Source organism: Cryptomeria japonica, unplaced genomic scaffold (genome assembly GCF_030272615.1).
Source record: "Cryptomeria japonica unplaced genomic scaffold, Sugi_1.0 HiC_scaffold_231, whole genome shotgun sequence".
Lineage (NCBI taxonomy): Eukaryota > Viridiplantae > Streptophyta > Pinopsida > Cupressales > Cupressaceae > Cryptomeria > Cryptomeria japonica.
This window is the reverse complement of record NW_026729053.1, coordinates 174,924-200,768: the sequence shown is the minus strand read 5'-3', so window position 1 is coordinate 200,768 and position 25,845 is coordinate 174,924. Positions and strand designations below refer to the sequence as shown.

The following is a 25,845-nucleotide window of genomic DNA, read 5'->3' as shown; positions in this document are numbered from 1 at the left end:
AATCCTTTTTGGAGACAACTAATATTTTTACATCCTTATATTACTCCAGATATTGAATTTAATAGGAAGTTGGCATGCTGCTCCTGTACCACGCCCACTTTCTGAAACCTGAAGAGAGGGTGCTTCAGGCATTAAGTTATCATGACCAGCACTCACAAGACCTGAGGACTGTCCAGGGAAGCAGGATGTAGGGGTACACAAAGACAGAAGGTTTTCAAAAGCTGGTACCTTTGAAACAACAAATCCTTTCCGAATACAAGAGAATGGAAATGCCAGAGAAGTGTTTGATGGAACAGAGGAACCTCCCATCTCCAGTCCATGGTTAGTTTGCCAATTAACGGCTGTGGGTGCAATACAGTTTGCGAAGGAAGATAAGTTGTCAGTTCTTTGCGAATTTATGGTTGCAGGTTTGAAGCGAAACAGATTGTATGGAAAATCATCATTTTTCCCAATGCTTTCCTTATCTTCTTCTTCAACTCTGGTTCGCTTTGCATTCCTTCCTACAGGTAGTGTGTTGTTCCTGATGGCTTTCACATCATATCTGCTTGTGTCAAAGTTCGTAACAGCTTTTTTTCCTCTATATTTAATGGCAGCAATGTCATAAGCCTCTGCAGCACCTTCCTGATCATCTGTGAGTTCAAACAAGAATCATTAGCCTTTTCATCTGGTTTGATTATTGGATGCATTTATGTGGAACTATAGTTCAATGTACGGTACTAGGATTTATTGGAAATATTGTACTACAGACTGAGAAAGATGGGCTCACCGAATGTTCCCAGATACAGATTTTTGTACCCAGCAACCCCGCCAATCCTAGCCTGCCACCCTCCATCACTAGGACACCTGCCAAGCCATATCATGGATTTGTAGAGATACATTTGGTCAGTGCTGGCTTTTAAATTAGTTAGTTTATCTCAGAGAGATTTAAATTAATTTCATCTTTTTCATAGTAATGTTTAAGATAAAAATATAAGTTCATCTAAATAAATTATAAAATCCAAACCGTGTTACACCGCGGTAGGCTGATGTTCCCCTAGAAAAGCTATCGCTACTCCTGCAAAATTGACATATGGTAAGGGTTTGAGAAAAAAAAATATTCAAGTAATGAAAATATTATGTCAATGTATTAAATCCACAAACAATTCGTACCAATATTATAAACTGAATTCTAAAATGTATAAATATAAATCAAATTAAACATTATAACAGGTCCTAAGAAGCTGTTTTTTACTATTACACATTCTGCTCCAAATTGAAATAATCTAGCACCCAGGAAAACAATTATGATACTCACTGAGATCTTTCTCCAGATCTACTGCTCTACATTTTCCTAACCCCTATCGATGCATAGATGGGACGAAACCTAATTACCTCTTTATGAATTGAATATATTGATCCTTTGACATGTTCCTCATCTCTGTCAACTCTGTCTCATAGTTTTGTCTCTGCATTTGATACAGGAGGTCAAAAAAAAGAAGTAAAAAGGGTTAGTTGAAACTGCTATACAAAGCTTAATAAGATACGACTAATTACACACAAATGTTGAATTATTGCACAACCTTGAGGCATTTTATACCGGAAACCCAAATGTTATACAATTTTATCGAAAAATTAAGTAGAAGGGTTGGTTGAAACTGTTATACAAAGCATAATAAGATACGACTAATTACACACAAAGGTTGAATTATAAAACAACCTTGAGGCATTTTATACCAGAAAGCCAAATGTTATACAATTTTGCTATGCTGGGCATTTTATGTGGGAAAGTAGAATGATAACCAAAGGCACATTCTCGGAGAAAGTAGAATATCAGCAAATAGATTTGAAACTTAAGGAAAAATTATACCGGAAAGTTTATTAGAGTTGAGGGACCCCGACACTTAAGAGCTGCCAGATCGTAAGCTCTGGCTGCTTTCTCCTCCTGGTCAAATCCGCCTGCATTACATCAATGGACAGTTATATTACAGATCTGGAGCTTCACAGAGACTATGAATTCGAATAGCTTGATGAATGTATAACAAAGCAATTAAAAGGATATGCAAGTGCTTACCGAGATAGACTGGAGAATCCAATCATTATCCAGAATTGAGGAAGCACAGTAAGAAAGTTAAAGTTATCAAACTAGTATCGAAGAAAGAATTAATCGAGTTGATAAATATCAACTTTTAAGAAGCAACTAGTTTCTAATGTTCTCAAGAGAAATATATATATTTTGGAGATCTTGTTTCAAAATATAACGCACTTCATGGATGAAGTTCTTTTATATCCTTAAAAAGAAGCCCATCAAAGAAATCTTAGAGATTTTGCTTGAAAGAATTGAATGCACAGAAATAACTTTCTAAACATACCTCATTTTAATATCTAGTGGAATCCATCTAGGGCTTTAGAAAGAAAAAGGTTTAATGCATAACAGATTAGAATAGAGATTCATTAAATTAACCTTGTTTACCCTTATGGGTTTGACCCTCTATTGGGCAGTTGCTGCACCACAGATAGGCTTTATATCTCCCTGTTTCCTTATGGCTGCATTCAGTCCCATATTATATTACTTCAAACAAATAATTTATTTGAATCTATCAGAATATCTCTCTCCGTATATGCAAAAGTAAATACAAACACACCAAGTAACTCCGCAGTAGACTGAACTTCTTAGATCAAAGAAAACGTTGGACGTATTTTCGGGATCCATCTAAGTTCTCACTATTGGATTCTGCAAATGTAGGCCACAGATATGAATTTAGTATCAGAATCCATAGCTTAGTGACTGTCAAGGGTACATATAAATGACAAATAGAATACTGAGATTCAACCTAAAATCAAGAGTATATAAAAATAATAAATAGAATGCTCAGATTCAACCTAAAATTAAAAGTCATTAAAAGAAAGAATATAAAAAAGTAATAAATTATCAAGTATATCTTTCATTTCCATTGCTATCACTATCATCAATAAAAGAAGCCAAATCAGAATACAAGACCATTTAGAAACTGAATGGTGAAGTACCAACAATCTTAATGAAGACTATTGCTTAGCCATGATATGAAAATATTAACAGCCAACTTTATGGCAAGTTTACAGGATCTTGAACCATTTTGGTCCCAAATAGAAGGTAGATCTCATCCCAAGGCGGATTTGAGATTAGATTATCTCTGTTTATGATAAAGAAAAAAAAAATGAGGTTTTGACTGGGATCTGAAACATGTTACAGTGAAACAAGAATAGTCCAAAGGGTTCAAAAGATGGAAAACACAAATCGGATAGAAACAATACAAATGACCGCAAAAGAAAGGACAAACAAAAGAACAAGAAACACAATAGTAAACAAAGATCCAATCAAATCTATAGTAAAACCAGGGGTTTTAGTGGACAAAGTGATAAAGATTATACAACAACCCCACCTCCTAAATTCTTATATATCATGTACCACCCAAAACTAAAGGAGAATGTATTCATTGAGAACTTTCATGGATAGTAGTAAAAGAAAATATAGCGGAAATAGCTGTAGAAGAAAATAACAGCTAAATCCAGCTGATATATTACAGGAGAAACCAATAACATGAATAAAACTATATTAAAAAACTAGTATTATAAAGATAGAGAAAATCTAGTATCTTGAAAATAATAATGTTACACTAAAACTGTTAAGAGAAAAAACAGTACAATATTGAGAAAAAACAGTACAATAAAGATTGAGGATTAATACCTTCAAAATAGTAAATTTTTACTGTGATTCTTCAGAAAAAGAAAACAAATCCCTAAAGAGGTAGGGTGATCGACCTTATGAGAAAGACTTTCTTCTCCGTCTCTTCAAGCAATCAAAATACAATGCTTGCTTGCTTGTAGAGATGTATTACAATGTTGCACATATATAGAGGTCTACTCCCAAAATTACATCATCGGTAGGTGGGAAGGGGTTCCCTCGTAGAAGTCACAAAATTAAAAAGATAAACTCTAATATATTAGAGTTTGAAATTACTAATAATAAATATTTTCATTACTTAAGTAGTAAACATTTTCATTACCTAGATAATAATGGCTTTTATTTTTTTAAAGATGTATTTAATAGTTGTCAATATTTTAATTAAATACTATTTTATTTTATTGGCTTTTGATTATCAACAGACTGCCTTTCAGAAAAGACCATAAGAATTGTGATATTTTTCTTTGAATGTAGTATTGTTAGAGAAATATGGCTGTTATTTGGTATCTCTATTCCTAACCAATTCACTGTGTTTGATGTTCTAATTGGGTATATTAAGGGTCTGAAAAAAGGCATAGGTAGGCTGTTACTGAGTCTTTTCCTAGACTCACCATTCACCGCATTTTTTTGTAGGTCTGTGTGACAATGAATATCGAGAAGCATAAGAGGAAAGTAGGACGTTGACCTAGCAATGGAGAGCCTTGGACTAGAGGTTGCCAAAATCAGAGACCCGGCCAAAGACCAGATTCAGATGCTCTCTCAACTACTCAAGGAAAACAACCTATGTGGATGCAGGGGGAAAGCAACCTATGTGGATGGAGGGTCCCCTGGGGTGGACTAATTGGGTGGAAGTAGTTCAAGAGCAGACGCTACTGTGATCTCGACATAGCATTTCAGTTCGGAAAATATGAGCATTGTGTACATTTTTTGAAATTTTGCTTTATAGTAACATATGTATAACTCTGTACATCTATGTTTATAGTTCACATTAATCTTCTAGACTTGCGAAGTTTGGACCTTTTGTCCATGTAGAAATAGGATACATGCCTTTGTAATAGTCTTTTCTCCTTATATGCAATATTAAAAAAAAAATGATTTTTTATTAAAAAAAATGCAAATGAATAACATATAAAATATTACTCTTATTTTTTAATTGAATAAAATTACAATAATAATATAAAATTAATGAATAGATGGATTGCAAAATATTTTTAATTCTATTGAGAAATTTGATGAGTCGCTACCTTGCAAAGTGTAAAAAGTGAACAAAATTTGATTATAACTCTACCTAGAAAGAATTAAACAGTTTGTGTATCTCCCATGACCAACTTTATTAAAATTGTGTATACCATGTTTTCCACATCATTACCAAAATAGAATTCCATTTAATACCCAATGCTCCCCTAAATCAATGGTTTATGTTACAAGAAATTATATAATTCACTACTTACTTATTCATCTATCATTGGTTATTAATATTGTAATCCTTACAAATATTTATGTTGGAACTCACAAAATAATAAAAACTTCACTATTTAATTGCATCCCGTCTTAGGAAAACTAACAGATCAGTTTTGTTTTTTTGTTTTTTTTCTATTCCTACTCCTATTTAAAAGCATCTTAGCACATCCTCTTGTTTTCTAAATTTGTTTTCTTTACATTTTTATAGATAGAAATGGCATGAAAGATATATTTGGAATAGATATTTCCTTTACATTTATTTTATTATTTTATTGCTTCTTTAATTTTATATGAAATACCATACTTCAAATTTTTAATGTTATTTAATATGTTAGTGAGCTATTTATAATTTTTAAATGAAGGACAAACTTTATGTCACAACTAATGGTCAAAATATTTGATTGTAATATAAAATTTATAGCCCGCCCATAAACATGGACAATGCCATGAGAAAATGTTGACCGGGAATGATACCTACCAAAATGTTAAAAATTCATTGGTTGAGATGTTTTGTGGATGCGTCATCGTTGAAGGCTTGTTCCTTGGAGAGTAGAATCAGGAGAACGTATCCACATGCAAAGGAAAATCTCAATTCAGCCCTGATCAGAAGTGTACAACTAAATCACACCTCAGCCACATATGTAAACACTTTGGAGGAAGATGGACCGAGCTAGCGAAATTACTTTAATGGGCACAAGTATTGAACCTGTTGTACCTTTACCTGCTTCTAAACGTGACTGATCATCGGAACTGAGTATTCAGAAACAGTCATGTGCAGCCATTCCATCTGCACATAGCCATGGAACATCAAAACCAAAGAAATGTAAGTAAAAGAAAGAAATCTAAATTGTTGATCCAATAAAAACACATCAACCACTCTTCTTCGAAGTAAAAACTTCAGCTTATCATGAAGTTTCCAAATATTATTTTGATTTATTAAACAAGGGTCACAAGAACCATCACAAAAGAGTAAGTCAAACAGGCCTGGCCATGTATAATTGTTGATCCAACAAAAACACATCAACCACTCCCCTTCGAAGTAAAAACTTCAGCTTATCATGAAGTTTCCAAATATTATTTTGATTTATTAAATGAGGGTCAGAAGAACAATCACAAAAGAGTAAGTCAAACAGGCCTGGCCATGTATAATTGTTGATCCAACAAAGACACATCAACCACTCCCCCTTGAAGTAAAAAATTCAGCTTATCATGAAGTTTCCAAATATTATTTTAATTTATTAAACGGGTCAGAAGAACCATCACAAAAGAGTAAGTCAAACGGGCCTGGCCATGTATTTTCATATAGACTTATATCTAATTTTTCTTAACAAACAGTTTTAAATGTTTTATGTAAAATTCATTTATCTTAATAAAAAAAAAATAGTTCTAAATGTTTCATTACTTACAAATCCAAATCCAGGGCTACTTGTGAATATCATCTTGTGGACTCAATGCAGGAACAAAAATTAAAGAGAAATTTGAAGCCCATTTGTGAGCATGATTAGGAGTTTTTGGCTTTTTAGTTTTTCTTAAGTTAAATGGGTTTAAGATGTTTTAACATTAGTGTTTATAGGGAAACATGGCACTACAAATGATATAAATTCTATTATTTATAAATGATATCTACATTTAGAGACATGATTGCCTTGATTTTAAGGGCATGTAATAAAACTCATAACTATCTAGCTTGTAGTGTTAAGTTTTAAACTTAGTTCCTAAAAGATTATCTTTCTTTGTTTTATTAAAACTCGAGAAGTAATTTATACAAGACCAAAGCTATTTTTTTTTCCTAGACACTAACCAGAGTAATTTGTCTCTTTTATTGCCATCCTTGAGTTCTCGATGATGATTGGACTCCTCAGCATATCTTGATAAGAAAATACTTTATTTCTTTATAATGTATGTATCGTGATGTTTGAATTTACAAGTCTCTTCTAAATTCTAGATGTGCAATTGAACATTTTAATGATGTAATTGTAGGTGGCTATGATAAGAAAAGCATGCTGCCAGAGCTTATTATCTGGCAGCTCTCAAGTATTGGGGTACATCAGCTGAAATAAACTTTCTGGTATGACTTTCTATTACTTTGGTTCTACAATTGCATTTTGGATGAATTTTGGAAATTATCCGGAATTGAAAAATGGATCCAAGGTTGTTTCTAGTCAAAATATGAAAAATGGATGAATTTTGGAAATTACTAGGTGTCCCTCGCCCGAAAATGATTAAAATATTTCATCCTAGGTATGTTCATGAGGAATAAAAATATTTCATTCTAGGTATCTTCATGTGGAATAAATGATGATATATTTCATCCTACGTATCTTCATGAGGAATAAATGATTATATTGGCTCGTTTCCCTACCATCATCGTGTTGTTCAAATTTCAGCACCTAACTCCTTACCGTTTAGAAGATATGGTAATTTTTCTCAAGCCTGAGCATTAAATTTAAAATATTTAAATTATTTTTCAAATAAATAATTTAATATTTGAGGTCATTTAAGGAGATATGAGTCGTCTAAACATGTCTTTTCCATTCCTCCTCTATTTTGCCTCCATGGTTGGTGGTTTTTGAGGTCAAGGTCATTGTATTTTTAAGAAATGATTAAAAATGTTTTGTAGCATTTTTAACCCATTTTCATAACCTCAAGAGGACTTTAAAAAAAAGGGTTAATCATTCTCTAGAACAGAGCATTCCTAACCTTATTTGCTAACCTTTGTGGGTTTGCTTTGTCAAGAAGGGTAGAAATGCTCTGTTCTAGAGCATTCTTAACCCCCTCCATAAGAGTTAACAAAAAAATGCTTCAAACAACAGGTTATGAACATTCATCAATGAATTTAAGATAAAGTGGTTTCACCATATGTTGAAGTTGCAACTGCTCTGGAGATATGAAAGCAAATTATGGGAGCCTCTGAAAGAGATTTCATCTCACGGTTGCAATAATGGCAAAACAGACATAATGTATTTTTTTAATAGACTTTAGAAACTTTGAAGTGATTGCAGTTGGCAAGGGTAATGAAATCCTCTGCACCCTTTAGCCACATCATCCCAGCCTGTACAAAATGGGAACTTTGGAACAGACATTGATATTCATCACAGCATAAAGGATAGTAAGATGAACTTTGGAACAGACATTGATATTCATCACAGCATAAAGGATAGTAAGATTTTATCATATCTGATAGTGGCAACTGCTGTTGTAGATGTATGCAAGATGTGGAGGCATCGACAAGGCATTTGAACTATCTGACAAAATGTCTCAAAGAGATAGAAACCCATGGAATAGAATGACAGGTTTGTTGAAAAGCTTTTAAAAACTTTAAAGCAGATGCAATTGGCAAATATAAAGCCAAATTCTCCCACGCCTTTGCTAACTCCTTGCCTACACAAAATGGGAGCTTCAAACTAGGTTAGGGACACATCGGTTTTTGTTAGACATTGGAGTTAGAAACGCATGCAAACCATGGAAACAAAACTACACCGCGAGCTACACTGATAGACATCACTACAGATAGTGGAAGCTTAGACACGGCAAGTGAATTGTTTGACAGAATGCGTTAAAGAAATGTCACCTCATCATGGCAAGCAAGGATTGCGGAATGAACACAAAATAGACTTCACAAGGAATCTCTCCAGTATCCTTCACGGTCCTATGTCGGCCAACACTATGTTATCGATTTGAAACTCCATTGTCATTTGAAATGCAGAGACTAAGACAGTAAAGGAAGCAGTGACTGATGAATTTGACTTGGAGAAATTTAGAATATAGAGATAACGGATCCATAAAGTTGATAGCACTTATTGTTTAGATGCTTAATACCCGTGCCTTGCTTAATCCATTGAGAAGTATGATCATGGGAGATGATATGGTAATGGCTTTTCATTTATGCCAATGTAAGTGTCACACAGTGTCCCAGTTGGTAAGAGACTAGAGATGTACATATTGCATGTATGACGATAAGATTTTGCTACAACACCCATTGAGTCATTGAGTAAGGGAGGAAGTAACCACTATGTAAGGCTTGCAGAGTAGAGTCGTGGGGATCGTCTATAAAAGGAGAGAAGTGCCTTTTGAGATTTGATACCCACCCACATTGATAACTATGTTGTGAAGCTCGACAAAGGTGTTGTGTCTCATCCATACGATACACATGAACTATTTTGCTTACGTAGAATGTGGAGGCATAGACAATGTGTTTTAACTATTTGACAGAATGCCTCAATGAACTATTATCCCAGGGAATGATATATATGATTGCAATATGTGCATCAAATAGGTTTCACAAGGAAGTTATTGTAATATTTGATGTAATGAAGCACTATTGAATCGGTTGGTTGATGAAGGTTATGTAGATCACCTTACATCTATTGTTGACCAATAAATGCCCATGTCCATCTTTAAGGAACCCGATACATTTGGAACTGTGGTAATAACTCCTTGAAGGAGATGTCATCCCATGAAATGAAATGATTGCAAGATTAACAGAAAATGGATTTGAGTACTTTAAAAAAAAACAAGGGTACAAATGGATACTAAACTCGAGGAGTTGTTTTGGTGTCTTAGGTACTAATGCCAGTCTAACACATGAATCCATTATTGGGAAAGAATTTGACATCTCAATTTCATATGATAACAATAGTGCTTGAGGTAATGAGAATTCAGAGAATATGGCCGCCATCCAATAGTGGTTCGCAGTGTTGAAGAATAGTTAGTTGCTTTTCTAAATATGCACATTTGAAATATGGTAGATAAAAAAAATGTTCAAGGACAGAAGAGAAGCTTCACCAATTTGATGGGTTACTCATCCAAAGCAGCTATTAAAATCTTTCACATTTGGAATGTTTCTTCTTGAAGGCCAACATGTTACAAAACATGTGATCAATAGATTAGAAGAAGTCAAAGTACTCATTGTGACAAAATTGATTATTTGTCTATATCAAAAGATACAACCCTCTAATTATCCTAAGTAAAAGTGATTTTTGTCACATTTTCTAACTAAAGGCTAGAATTTTGACTCTTTTTGTGTGAAAGTGAGGAGGTTTCTAACTAATCCCATTTTGCATAGAAACCTCAAAATACAAAGGTAGTTGATAAGTTATTAAATAGTAGTTACAAATTAATTCTCCAAGAAAATCCTAATGAGGTACTAATTTCTCCTATGTTGAATTAGTAATCCCTTCATGGTATCTTGATTGGCATGTGTAAGTGCAACCTATCTCTTATTGTGTGTCGAGGGTTATTGTACTGCTTTCATCATCATACCTATTTGGTGGTAACCTCTTTTGTAATTGTTATCATTTATGGAATCCTACTTGGTATTCGTATGTCTTCTAGTAGGGTTTCTGTTATTAATCTTGTTTAAGTTCTATGTTTTCTCCTTTATGTACTTTCAGGTTAAAAGTACACAAAAATCCTAAATACCCCTATCATATGAAGGAGCTGCTCCTCTCAAACGCAGAGGAAGATTGTGGGTTTACTCCAATCTTTCCAACTGTTGGAACGTTTGTCACTGTTCATTGGACCAACAAGATCAGTTTCAGATAAACGACTGCAATGACAAAGTGACAAATCTGTTTACCAACAGTACCAACTGTTGGAACGTTTGTCACTGTTCATCGGACCAACAAGATCAGTTTTAGATAAACGACTGCAATGACAAAGTGACAAATCTGTTTACCAACAGTACCAACTGTTGGAACGTTTGTCACTGTTCATCGGACCAACAAGATCAGTTTCAGATAAACGACTGCAATGACAAAGTGACAAATCTGTTTACCAACAGTACGAAACTATATATAAAACTATATCCGAACCCCAATACTTGAGAGCTGCCCTCTTCCTACAGTGAACAGTCCAATTATAAATCTGAAAAAAATACTATGAATTCTAATTATATACCACCCGTGTAACAAACTGATAAAAGTATCTCCTTACCAAGATATACTGGTGAATCCAATCATTATCCAAAATTCATGGATCACAATAAAACAATTAAATTCTAATAATATACCACCTGTATAACAAACAGATAAAAGTATAAACTTACCGAGATATACTGGTGAATCCAATCATTGGATCACAATAAAACAATTAAATTTCTTTAATTAGTATCAAAATGAGAATTAACCTATTTGTTCAATAGCTGCTATTAAAAAAAAATGTTGTTTGTATCCTCAAATGAAGACTATAAAAAATAATGTATGGGAGACCTATTTCTGTACATAACACCTAGTTATGAGATTCTTACACATTCCTGAAAAGAAGACTACCAAAGAAATCTCAGAGGTTTCATTCCATAGCACTGAACATACAATAAGAACCTACACAACTTACTGTATTTTGACAGGCACTAGATCCAATTTATAGCTGTAGAAATAAAGCTGTTCAATTGATAACTAATTACATTATAAATTGATAAAACTAACCTTATTTACCCTTGCGGTTCCCTGTCTCTTTGCATTTGTCCCACAGATGGACTTGATATCTCGATGCCTACATAGAGTCCCACATAATCTTACTTAAAACTAGACCTTTATTTGGAATATATAAATATAAATGTAGAAAAATATATATGAATATACCTAGGAACTCCACGGTATACTGAATTGTGGCGGAAAAAACTGAAGGGCAGGTCTTTGAGATCCATCAAGCTCTTCTCTCGTAATATTCTGCAAATGGACATGAATTTAACATTAGAATCCATGATATATTGACTGAAAATAAGTTCGGTACATACAAATTGTAAATATAATACGAGATTATATTTTGTGTTTCCATCACTGTTATCTTTATCTTATTTATATTAAAATATAAAAAAAAATCATTAGATCTCATGACTGTTAGAAATAAGTGACTGTCAGAAATAAGCCACATCCAAATTAATTAAAGAAATTCTTTTGATGTGTAAATTAAACTTTCTTATATGTAAACTTAAGGAATCTTGAATCATGATGGTTTCAGTTTCAAATATAAAGAAAATTTGAGGAGTCTCAGCTATCATAAGCTACTTTAAAAGTTCTTTTAGATAATTACTCTGATCTGAATAACTGATTGTGATCTGAATAACTATTATGATGAGACAAGCTGTCAACATATTTTGATATAATTCAATGTTCTAAAAAATCATTTTATGGTACTACTTGTAAGAGTTTTTTTAAATGAAATATAAGTATAATTTTTCATATAAGCATCAATATGTAAAATAGGACAAATGTTAAATGCAAAAATGTTCACATTAACATTTGAAACCTAGCCTAGTCCATCACCTATATCTGAAAATAGAAATATTATTGAAACGAATATAAATGACATTTGAAATATCTAGCGAACAAAATTAAGATCATCATAAATAAATAATATATAACAGATACGATAGATAATGTAAAAAACAATTCAACAAAGTCAGTATTATAAAATCATTTTTAAATACAAAAACTTTTATGGGTTATGTAGATCAGAAATATTTTTATTAGATTAACTAGGCAAGGGCCCCAATTAATTATAGATCCAAATAGTAAACCATCAATCTAAAATCAAAACAAGGGTTTGGAGATCAAGCTCACCACCCAAGTGAATGGAGAGTTTATAAATTGCTCTTAAAACAACTACTACTATCAAAATTCACAGGCAACAACCTAGAAATGGTTAACAACAAAAAACAAAACATAAAAAGAATAAGGGGACAATAAGAAATGTAAGCCCATCCATATAGCATCACCTCCAGTTCCACTTCCAAATCACAATGTTCTAAGACAGATCTAAAACTAAATCTACATCAAACAATATTTAAAAAATCATTTTTCTTTAAGATTTGAGATTTAGTATCTTTCAAAGCAATATTGTTTCACTGCAACTAAAACTCTTCAGAAAAGAACATTCAAGATTAGTACCTTTCAGAAAAATAATATTTTAGTCCAATCACAAATTTAGCACCTTTCAAAGAAATAACTTTTCTCTACAACTCTTCAGATAACACATTCAACTTAAATACCTTTCAAAGCAATGATGTTTTACTCTAGCTCTTTAGAAAAATAACCCTACTAGATCTAGGGTAATCATACTTATTAGAAATATATGCTTAACCTTCTCTCTCCATCTGTTCAAAACAATAAAAGTGTAATGTCTTTTTAGGGTAGAATGTGGGTAAATTATAACTTCTGGTTAATTTTAGGATAGATTGGAGTTATACGATGTACAATCTTCAAAACCATGTTATATTATCGAGATTATATAGAAGGTATACAATCTCTTCTCTTTAATAGTAGAGTTATATTTTAATTGAGATGCGCAATCGTCAAAATCTTCTTATCTAATTAGGAATGTGTATAATATAATGACATATTATTAGTGTGGGTAAAGTATAACTTTGGTTAATTTTAGGATAGATTGGAGTTGTACAATGCCCTCTTTATAATAGTAGAGATGTATATAAATCTAGATATATGTGAATAATAATGATGCATATTGGTTTAGGTAAAATCTAACGTGTAGATTTTTTTTTAAATATACTTTTCTCCATTAAAAATGTATCTATAAACTTTATTAAATATATTAGTCAAACTTAATTTTACATCAACACATTATAATGTATAACAAAAAATGTTGTATTCCTATCTATCAATCTATCTATCTTCTTTACCCAAATAGTTGATTGACTATTCTTTTAAAATATTCTTTTAATGCACATGGAGTATTCTATATATTTGAATGACCCTTTGGCATGTCAATTTTAGTTATATTTGTATTGTGTATTTAATTTTTGTTACTATTTTAGTTATAGTATTTAATTTATTTATTCTATTAAATTATTTATTTCACAAATTATAAATGCCCAACACAATAGCTTTCAAGCCTTGGAAGAAAAAGTTGGGGCTACTAAAAAGAGGATGGAAGGGGTTGAGAAGACTCTCAAAAAGATTGGGGAGCATAGTCACAAGATAAAGAGACAGGTCCTTGAAAAAGAACTTGCACAAGCACTATAAAGAAGCAAACCCAAAGAAAGGATATTGAAAAGATCAAGCGGAATGCTGAGAACATGGAGCAAATGGAGCTGGAAGCTACCGAGTTGCTAAATAACTTTACCTAGTCTTGGCTTTTCTTTTCTGTTTTTTGTGTTGTCTTGTCTTTAGTTCTTGTGTGTTGTGTCTTTTCGTTGTTGGCTTTTTGTTATCCGAAAATCTGTCTTTTCTATGTCTTGTAGTCTCTAGCTTTTGTGGTGCTCTCTAATGGCCATCTTTTGATCTAATGTTGTAAGGGGTTTAAGGGACCCTTCAAAACTTGTTTCCCCCTAATCAAAAAATGTGTATGTTAATCTAAATTTTCACTCTATTTGCTTCTATTTTAGGGGATAATGTATTGATAAATATATCACTGTACTCATACTAATCTAGAGTTGGATTCATTATTCAATCATTCATTTTTGTATTTTAAACATATTATCTTATGTTTAATGCTATCTCATTCACATCTATACATTTTTTGATATATAATAAATATTATATTCAATATTGGCCCTCATGTTTAAAAATTATTTATTGGATTTAAAGAAAAATAAGAGCAAGCAATGGAATAATAATCCAACAAGTTAGTTGATTGAGATAATGTTACCAAGAATGAAGATAAACTTGAGTTGAGAAATCACCAAATGTGAGATGAGACACAAGAGCTTTTGGAAGGGGATAAAGAAAAGAATAAACCCCTTATGAGCTATGAATGGAAAGAAATAGCCTAGCCATATAAGAGAGAGAAATATTAAGTAAGAAGCTTATTACAATAACCTATCAGGAATTAGAGAAGCATCTCTTAAATAGAGATGGAGAGAAGAGTTTATTCCTTAATAAAGACATTAAAAGAAAATGAGTCATCAACACATGTGTCAATGACACAAAATGACAAAAGACATGTAGGGATTCCAAAGGAATATTTTAACATAATACAAATAAATATTTAACTTTTACCAAATAAAGATTAATAACTTAATGCGGGGAGTATTCTAACACCCCCATTAAGTTTTACTCTGGAAGTTTACATCAAACCTTTAAATGAGTTGTAAACCAATATTTTTACATTGAATTTTGATACTTTCTTTACAAAGTACCTTGGTGAGAATATCAACAACTTGATCTTCTCTTAATAGTTATTAATAATATAAGTAGTACTAGCCATAGCTTTACACCAAAATTTATAGTTTATATTTTTAGCATGTAACAAACATCTAGATATTTTAACAATAGTTCCTGATATTATTGGTAATTACTAGTTAGTTTATGCTAATATTTTTGGTTGATTAAGGGGGCTCTTTCCTATGCTTTGATTGGTGTACAACTTCAATTTGTTTCTAGGTTGTTAGTTATTTTAGCTGGTTAACACTTTGAGCTACTTCTTTGTATTTGGGATCAATCCCCTCTCCCTATTTAATCAATTAGAAAAAATCTTCATATCAATTCCATGATGAATTAATGCATATCTTTAGACATGGATATTTGATACTCTTGTTAAATTATTATAAAAAAATAACTATTCTAACATTTAATCCTTATAAACAAGAGATATCAAGCATCGCCCTATTCTATTTAGTATGATGATCACCTAGAAGACTATTTTGTACTAATTTAGTTGTATTTGTAATGTCGTTAATTATCACTAGGACAATTTACACCTCACGTTTATACCCGTATTTTAGTGTGTCCCATTCTCATCACCATTCTAGGTCCGTTTGTACCTATTCTCCATCATTGAATCCATGAAAAACCTTTTTTTGTGTCCTAGCGTGGTATATCCACCTCATTTTACCTTTGTTTGAGCCCTAATTATAGAGGCACCAGGGCGTGGAGCACCCTGTTCTAGACAATGGAACCCCAAAATTCCCTAGTCCCTCTTAATTTGACCTTAATTTTAAATGAGGTAGGTGTTATACCTCCATATTAAGATTTGACCCTCGTGGCTCCGCATGGTCATTGGAGTTATGCCTAATTAGTAAATTACCTAGAAATACCCTATATAAAAGCATTAATCAATTAATTTTAACCTATTTCTCAATCTACATTCAACTTAAAGCATTCTTTTATCTATGAAGCATTCATAATTACACATTTTTAGAGATCTTATTCTTCATTGAACCATTGTGGGACAAAATTACATCATTCCTATGCAAGCATGTGTGTGATTAGGGTTTTGTCATGTTTTTGATATATCATACAACATATGTGATTACATTCAAAGAGAAAATAATCATCATCAATAATTTCTGATCTAAGGTACATATCTATTGAGTATTTATTTCATCATTTGCATTTATTCATTCAAGGTTAATTCCTAAACTAAGGTTTGACTTAGGCAAACCACTATTCCCAACAATTTCCCCTTTCTTCTTGTTTGTAGGAAATAGGTACAAACCTAGATTTGAGAGGATCCATAGGATTCATAGAGACAAATAGGTTCACCTTTTGAAAATGAGAAATTTAGAGGACCATGGCGAAATGATACTACGTGGTCCAAAAAAATTAGGCACAAGTTCTAGGAACAAATCCAAAACATATTATTTTTTCTCAAATCAATGTTGGTGACTCTGTACAATGACTATAGCTCACTATTTATACTCAATTCCTTCAGTAATCACCTATTTTACCCTAATTTCATCATTTTCACAATTCAACTTAGAAAGACACAACAAAACCCTAACCCTAGAGGAACCTAATAAAATATTCAGACCTTTTCCCTAGAGGGATTAAGCCTAGACCTATGAGGTCTAACTCTCTTTCAATGTTATGGTTAATTAAGAAAAATAGTAGGTTTGTTATATTAATTGTTGAAACCTTAATTTTCACCTTTAGAATATTCTATTGCTATAATTGTTGAATGTTTCGAACAATAAATTGCCAATAAACTCAGTATTAGAAAACCATGCCAAATCACTTAAAAGGTTACAACTAAATGTTATAAACTACACATTTCACCATTATTTTTAATATTTTCAACTAATATTATCACTTTAATAGACATATATACTACCATGAGCTCCCATATCATGTCTAGACTAAAAGAAGGAAATATCTAGATTCCTCCATGGCACAATATTACATCACTACTAATGCTCCCACTAAACATGATCTATACATACTCATGTCATCATAATAAAATATCAAATAACAAAAAATCATCCATAGGTTCCCATGAAATCAAATAACTTAACTAAAACGTCAAGAACACGATCTCTAAAATAAGATAATTGTTATAGGTTCCAACTAAATAACCACCAAAGACCTAAATTATTTTTTCATTAATTTCATAAGCATCTGAAAGCATTATATATGAATCACATGTAATCCATCAATATATCTCCCATATCTCTTGTATATAGAAATAATGCAAAGAAGATTATTAATAGTCTTGAAAGAAAGCTACATATTAAATCTGGCTGCCTCTTGTATAATTTGATTCATTTTTTCCACTACACTATTATGTTGTGATGTCCTAGGAGCAGATAATTGTCTTCTAATACCATGTTTCTAAAAAAAAATTGTTAAACTTATCAGAAATAAATTTTTCTCCTTTATCAAACCTGAAACGCTTAATCCTTCTATCAACTTCATTTTCAACTCTTGCCTTAAATATTTTGAACTTCTCTAATGCTTCAATTTTCTCTCTTAAAAATGCAGCCCGTGTCATTCTAGAATGATGATCAATTAAGAGAATTATATACCTCTAACCTTGTGTACTCCTTGTTCTAGTAGGACCACATATCACTACGTTAGTTGAACTAATCTTTAATTAAAATTGTCAAAGTTGATGTGGTACATCCTTTGATACCAAATCCAACTATCATTGGTTTGAGATAACAAAAAGTATCTTCTAGCTCCTTCTAGATTCAATACATGTTTCCACTAGTCTTTTTCCCTACTGCAATAACAATTTTGAATCTCTTCTAGATCTCACAACCACCATCCTAAAAAAAAACATTGTAACCTTTTTTGCAAATTTGTTCAACATTTAGTAGATTATGATGCAAACTGTGCACATAGTAAAAATTACCAGTGTTATGTTTTCCATCCAAAGTAATAGACCAATTACAACAATTTGTGATGTTTGATCATCTCCAAACCTAACATAACCTCCATCATATTTCTAAAGTTTAATAAACTTACTCTTATCACCAGTCATGTGATTTGAATATCCACTATCAGTCATCAATTCATTTCTATCTCTAGTATTTGTAGCCATAGTTTTAACATTCTCAACAAGCATAATGTTGGAAACATCAATCTTAGGTACATAATTTTCTATAAAAAACAAACAATGTCTAATTAATCATTTGAGATACTAGCATCATCTTTAATATAATAGTCTTTCTTATTAAACTTCCCTTTATTTTCTTTGAATTTTTGTCTTGTTCCTTGTTCTGAACATCTAGTAGCCAAGTGACCTATCACCACCTCTAACCTATTAATTTTCCTTATCACCACATTCATTTGCCCAAAGAGCCATTTCAATAAATCGTCTTACCTTTACACATCATCGTGTAGGTGCTTTACAATTTTGTTGATGATCATTATTGATCTTGGGGGCTAGGTATTTGTAGAGGGGGGAGGGTTTGTAAGAGGAAATCTAGGGTTAACATCAGTGGTACAGGACCAATCTGAGCTCATAGTTTCAGAGGAGTCTAATTCACTAGAGAAAATAGAATCAAAACTTGAGTTGTCAATGATCTACGCACCCTTGTGAACCTCAATTTGGGATTCCACATCAAGCTCTTCTTTAGAGGTAGCAATGACTTTAAATATGGCCATGTGTATGGGGTTCTTTCTTGAGGGAATTTTAGAACCCAAATGAGACACTTCATCAGAGTTCGATGGGGTGATTATAACATTGACATATAAGTTGAGGTCTTAAGTGGACCCAATTTCAATAATGGGGATCCCACCCAAGAGTGTTAGGTAAAAATAGAAAGTATAAAGCCTACATATGAGACCCTGATGAAGGGGAGCTTTACCCTTAACACAATCCTTAGAAATAGATTGAGATGGAGAGGTAAAGACCCAAAAATGAAACTTTATTCTTACCCTATGGCATAGGTGGTTCAACATAGGACAGAGCTGAAGGTGGAATCTCTTCTTTCTACCATCTAGAGTGAAATATTTCATGAGACAAAGGGCAGCCTCCTTCTAGATACCAAGAATATCTTCTCTATGGTAGCCACTTTGGACTCTAGAAACTCCTTCCTAGATTCATAGAAATAGTTGAAATCTTTCTTGTAACTCCTCTTGGGCTTCTTGGGGAAGGAAACACCATCAAGGATCAAACCAGTCACTTTCACAATGGTCTCCTTAGAAACCACAAAGGCAATACTCTCAATCTTAACATCTCCATTATCCTAGGCTTGAGAAAAATCTATGGAATGTTTAGGATCATGGCCATTCATCCCCTCCACATAGGAATCCAAATTGCCTTAAATCATCTTGCTTTATAGCTCACCATTATTTTTGAATTCAAAGCATTCATCAAGTTCAAGCTGGCTAAATTAACCTCTCATTTCTTAGATAGAAGCCAAAATAAGAAAGTGACAGGTTTGATAGTAGCAATGAAAGGTACCAAAAAAATTAAATTATTGTTGCCTTATCTAGCAAGGAGAGAAGGAAATGATAGAAAGTACAAAAAGTGTAATCTTGGGATTAAACATCATTACTAGGTAAGGCGTTCGATATTATGGAATGATCCAAAATCAGAACTTTGTGCATGTGGGATCACACTTTCAAATTATTAATTATCGTGCCAAGTTATTCCAACTTGTCCGCTACCTTATTTCCCTCACACTAAACATGGTAGAATTTAACATTATTGAGAGTAGGAAGGAGGGTGCAACACTTGTTAATGAGAGAAGCAATCTTCTAGTCTATCTTGGCCACCTCATTAAGAATCTTAAAACTATTACCAAAGTCACCTTCAACAATGATTTTTCTTAGATGAGGCAACTAAAGGTAATCCTAGGTCGGTTGGTTGTGGGAGAGTTTCTCGTGATCATAACGGTAGGTTTGTTTTGGTGATGGCACTCCCACCGAGCACCCAAACAAAGACTTGTTTCAGTAATGGCACTCCCACTGAGCACCCAGACAAACTAATTCAATGATGCAAAAGTTTCTTACATTAGGTTAAACTTGGCTATTACAGAAGGGCTAGTAAAAGTGTGGCTTGAGATAAACTCAGTTAACATCATCAGATGTGTGAGTAAACATACAAAGCCTAGCTGGATCAAGCACTAAATTTAGGAGTACCACATCATGAGTACAAAATTGGACGAATTCAAAATTTCCCACATTTAAAGGGGAGTTAACATGCCAACAGACCGCCAGGTGAACATTGGTGTGGATTATGTGGACATAAGGTGGTGGATAGGAAGGGAAACATTCTCGATACAGTTGTGTGAACTAACAAGAAAGGATGCCAAATGTATTGGCCATTCATATCACATTAATGATGATAGATTGTCAAATGAGTAATGATCTTTTGTGGGATTTGAATTTGAATTTTAAAATCATGGTTTCTAGAGATTTATTTTGTGTCTATTTTTTCATTATCTGGTTTGAGTTTGATTCTTACACCCAATTTTACAGAGGTACACTACTTATGGGAGGTGACAAAAATAAATCGGAGCCTACTTCCTATAAGAAATGGGAAAAGAATAGGGAGTTGTGGACAAAGATTACTAATGGGGGCCTTGTGCCGTATCCCAAGAGGCTTCATGGCAATGACCCAAAAATGACAAAGAATTTTTTGAATGGTTGGAAGAAAGGTATCTTCACCGCTTTTGGAGTGAAATTTAGAATTCATGAAGCCTTTATTGTGGAGATAAATAGCTTGAAAATGGATGGAATGAAGTTTTAGAAAGAGAGGAAGATGGCGGAAGAAGCCATTTCAGCCTTCTTCGAAAAACACAGCAAGAGAAACAGGGTGTGAAATATGGTGGACAATGGTTATAATAGAAAGGACTTACAATCACTTTGGGTGGATGCGATTGAAGTGATAATGAGGTACATTACACTTGATGGCCACTATACCAATAGCTTCTCTTACCACTTTATGATATTGAATCATTTTAGGCATAACAAAAGAAATCCTTTACCTTTCTATTTGTTATATTCTCTTGAAAATAGTCTATCAAATCACGCCAAAAATAGTGACAACCCTATCTTGAATAAAGGGTTAATCATGCTCATCATGGAATATGTCAAAGATCATGGGGTTAAATCCTCCCCAGTTGTCAAAACCCTCAATTCTTCGACCAACCCTAATGTACAAATTATGTCTGACATGGAGATGGAGGAAGAGGGATCCGGTTTCCCTCTTAGTAGGAGGGCCCCCCTTAAAATATTACACCTTTCACTAGTAGCAGTAGAAGAAAAAAACACCCCAGATGGGCTACCAGTAAGTATAAAACCACTAACCCCAATTTACAGGGTTCTGGCCCACTGAGTATGAAAAACTCCAAATTAGGAAAATAAGGGAAGCCAAGAAAAAGGAGAAGGAAATAAAACTTGACATCCCCATTAACGTTGAACACAGGGAACATGGGGATACTAAAAAAGACTCTAATTTCAATACTCTCCTTAATAATTCTATTAAAATCCATGAAAATTTATTTCTTTGGGTCATCAAGGAGATCAACATGTTGAATTAAGGAATTAAGGGCAGTATTGACACCTTTACTAAGGTGCCCATGCCAAGCAAAAATGACAAACTTATCTGAATGACAGAGAAACTTTCAAAAGATGTTAAGATCATGAAAGTGGATAATGAAATAAGGATTGGTAAGTTGGAAATAAGATTGGAAGATCTTAACGACAACCTGAGGAATATGGTTGATATTATTAGGGAAGCCAAGAATAATAGAGTTGAGGGTATCAAAAAGGTTAATGCAATGATTGCAGACCAAAGAGCCAAGTCTATCACTAGTATCTCTCCCTCACACACTAAATAAAAAAAGAAAATCTAGGAGCCAAACTTGCAAGGTATGGGATCACAAATCACTATTAGCCCCTATATGAGGATGAGGAGCAATAACTAGGAGAAGAGTAGCTCCAGGTTCATCATGGGTGAGATCGAGGAAATCAACAAGAGTATGATCCAAAAGAACTCAGAGCTAATACAATCTTTGGTTTAGTGGTTTCTTTAGTTTTTTCTATTTTTAGTTTTTGTGTTTTTTCTAAGTAGGAATGGCCCCTATTTTTATGTCTATTTTGCCATTGTCTTTGGACTGGTCAGCGACTATTTAATTTTTTGTATTTTTCTTCGACTTTGGGTTTTGGGTCCTTGTAAAACTCACTTATCTTAATCAAAAACAATATTTTTTTCTTATACCCTTATCCCTAGTAGCAACAAGCTCATGAAACACAATAGCCACCTTAGCCACTTTGGACGTTTGTACATCAATGTTTACCATGTAAGCAAGAATTAAACTACCACATGAATCTCTAATTATGCCACCCCTTTTCACTCAGCCCACATTACCATGAAAATGGCCATGAGTTGAGAAAATGGGCCAACTATGAAAATACACCTACTTGAATATTACCCAAACAAATTTGAAGGCCTTGGTAAATAGATGAGAAACAAAAATATCAACGTCCTTGAAATCCTACTTACAAAATATAGGAGCACCCCCTATAGTCTACATTTAGCATTGGCTACTTGTCAAGAGATGGCCAAGATGTTCTTGCTTGATCAATAACCTATTCTATAGTTTCCCCCAACATGCACACATAATTCAACACACTTGTCTTATAGGGAAAAGATTTTAAATTCTCTCTAAATTTAAACTCTATATTCCCAAGATAGAGTCATCAACCTCACAATGTTAAATTTTGAAGATGCAATATTGAGGAGCATTTAGTAGGCAGGTGTATCTTTACCGTTAAAATTTTGATGTCATAATTGAAGGTGGAGGTACTTTATAATATGTTCCTACACATGAGAGAAAATGAAATAAAATCCGTCCATTTATCTTGAAGATATGAATGCACCTTTCAAAAATGTAAAATGATGAAAACATCATATAACAAAAGGTAACTATCATGCTACTTAAAAAAGAAGTCCTGAAATTGGTGAAAGGCCACCAATGTGGCACTCCACTTGTGATTAAATGACACTCATATATGATAAAATTTTACACCCACAAAAAATGAAACACATTAGAAGAAAACATAGTTACTTAGCTGTAACTAAGTTTTCCTCTTCTTCCATGTGTAGCTCTTGTTTTAACTCCCTCAAAAAGGTATGAGATGACAAGTTCTGACTCCCTCAAACATGAGATATAAAAGGGAAAAGATAAATTCATTTCAATAGGAGGGGTGAAGAAAGAAAGAAGGGAGAAAAGGAATTAAGTGTTAATGGGAAAAAGATATGGAAGTGACTCTTTCAAAGGGGTAGCAATGATGAAATTTTGTGACCGTTTGAAAGGATGGTAATTGTGAAAGGTTGTGACTCTCCCTCACATTGTAGGATATAAAGTGGAGAATTTTTCATTTGAGAAGGAAGGATCCATGGAATAGAAGAAAATATCTAAAGAATTAAAAATAGATTTAGGAAAAGACCTAAATTTGAGTTCTAAGAAAATCTAGAAGAATGATGTGAACAATTTTCAAAGAGATTAGAACATAAATACAAATCTACAAATAATAATAAAGCAAGCAACGAAGGAAAGGAAGAAGAAATGTTAATTCAATAAATTGAGAATAAAACCTAATGGAATAGAATAGATTCATACATACACACACACTCGCATCTGAGTATAGGTAGTAGATTAGATCGATATAAATAATAGATCTGTGCATTTAAACAGAAAAACACATTGAATTGAATTTGTCCAAATTACCATAATAGACTGAAAATACATAACTTGCATTAATTATACAAATATATTGGGCAAGATTTAGTGTGCCCACAAAATGAGACATTACAAGTGGTATCAGAGCATGTTCCTACCAACCTGAGGGAAATTGATTAATGTAGTTAAGTCAACGAGATTTAAGAGCTATTGAATGAAGAAAGGACAATAAGAAAATGGATCTTTATGGAGGATCCAATATAGTAATTATGGTGCCCTTACAACTTCAAGATGTATGGGACAAATTAAGAAAAAGTTTGAAGAATATTGGAGAAAGTTTATGACACATGAATGGGCATACAAGAGCAAAAGGGTTAGGGTTAGGCCCACTTTCTAGCTTAGAATGGATTAAGAGTAAAAGGATTGGGGATAGGCCAAATTTTTGACTCAAAATGGATTAGGTGTAGAAGGATTGGGGGTAGGCCCACATTTTAACTTGAAAAGGATTAGGAGCAAACGGATTGAGGTTAGGCCTAGTTTTTAGCTTGGAATTGATTAGGGGAAGAAGGATTGGGGTTAGGCCCACTTTCTCATTTGAAATAGATTAGGGGTAGAAAGATTCGGGTTAGGCCCACTTCATGGCTCAAAATAGATTAGGAGTAGGAAGGCTTGGGGTTACGCCTACATTTTGGGTTGGAAGAAAAAGGATTGGGGTTACGCGCACTTTTTGGCTTAGAATGGATTAGGAGTATAAGGATTATGGTTAGGCCTACTTTTTGACTCAGATTAGATTGGAAGGAGAAGGATTGGGGTTAGGCCCACTTTCTAGTTAAAATGGAGAGATAGGGTTAAGCTCACTTTTTATCTCAAAATGGAAATATGTAGTTAGACCCACTTTTTGGTGCAAATAGAGAGATGAGGTTAGGCTTACTTTCTAGCTCAAAATGGAAAGATGAGTTTAGGCCCACGTTCTAGTTCAAATGGAAAGATGGTGTTAGGCCCACTTTTTGGCTCAAAATAAAGGAAGGAATCTAACAACAGGTGTTTTTGTTTGTATACTCTGTGTTTGCATATTCATGTATACATTGTGTTTTGATGTGTATGCTTTGTGTCTTCATATATTTATGTGTATACTTTGTGTTTCTATGTGTATGCTCCATGTGTCATAACCCTCTTTTTAGACCTTGTTATGCTTAATATTATTACTAATTTCATTATTATTATTAATTTTAAGAATAATATTTTTGATTAGGATAAACAAGTTTTTATGGGACCTAAAACTCCTTCCAATAGGTTTTGAAGGGACCCGAAACCCTCAGATTTTTCTAGGATCTGAAACCCACAACAAATAGCTGCAAAGGACATATCAAAGATAAAAAACAACAAAAAACTAACCTATCAATAGAGGTAAATCAATGAAATTTAGTTGAAACAGGAAGTGGCCAAAGCTAATAACTAGCACTAGGGTTTTATCAAGGCTCCCTTAACCTTCAACATTTTGGGTTTTGAAAGGGCTCCCAAAACCCACATAAGAAGGGATTTACAAGCTCCCAAAACCTGTAATAGAATCTTGAGGCCACAACCAAAGCCTGGTCCTAACCAAAAACAAAAACTGCTAGCATCCAGTCTGTTCTTGATATAAGTAAAAAGCATATGGTTTTTTCGGGCTCCCTCAACCTTGATGAAAGTGGGTTTTACAAGGCTCCCACAACTTGAGACAATGTGTTTTTGAGAGGCTCTCATAACCTTCAACTTGAGAATGAATAGGTTTGTGAAAAGAAGCTCCTCCAAGATCACTACCTCCATAGGTGAGGAAGGGGAGTGACTAGTAATAAGATTATCCGTGGATCCAAAACAACCAAGAAACAGG

The 25,845-nt window shown here is 33.3% G+C and overlaps 1 protein-coding gene across 1 annotated transcript; it reads right to left on the bottom strand.

Annotated features, from left to right (window-relative positions):
* Positions 1–27: 27 nt before the first annotated feature.
* Positions 28–2,689, bottom strand: LOC131869069 (AP2-like ethylene-responsive transcription factor PLT2). Its single transcript, XM_059215723.1, has 7 exons — positions 2,622–2,689; positions 2,441–2,523; positions 1,847–1,935; positions 1,372–1,445; positions 1,004–1,054; positions 767–843; positions 28–629 (listed from the first exon to the last, which is right to left on the bottom strand). Exons 1-7 carry the CDS (start codon positions 2,687–2,689, stop codon positions 28–30), a joined length of 1,044 nt encoding a protein of 347 aa, XP_059071706.1.
* Positions 2,690–25,845: the final 23,156 nt, after the last annotated feature.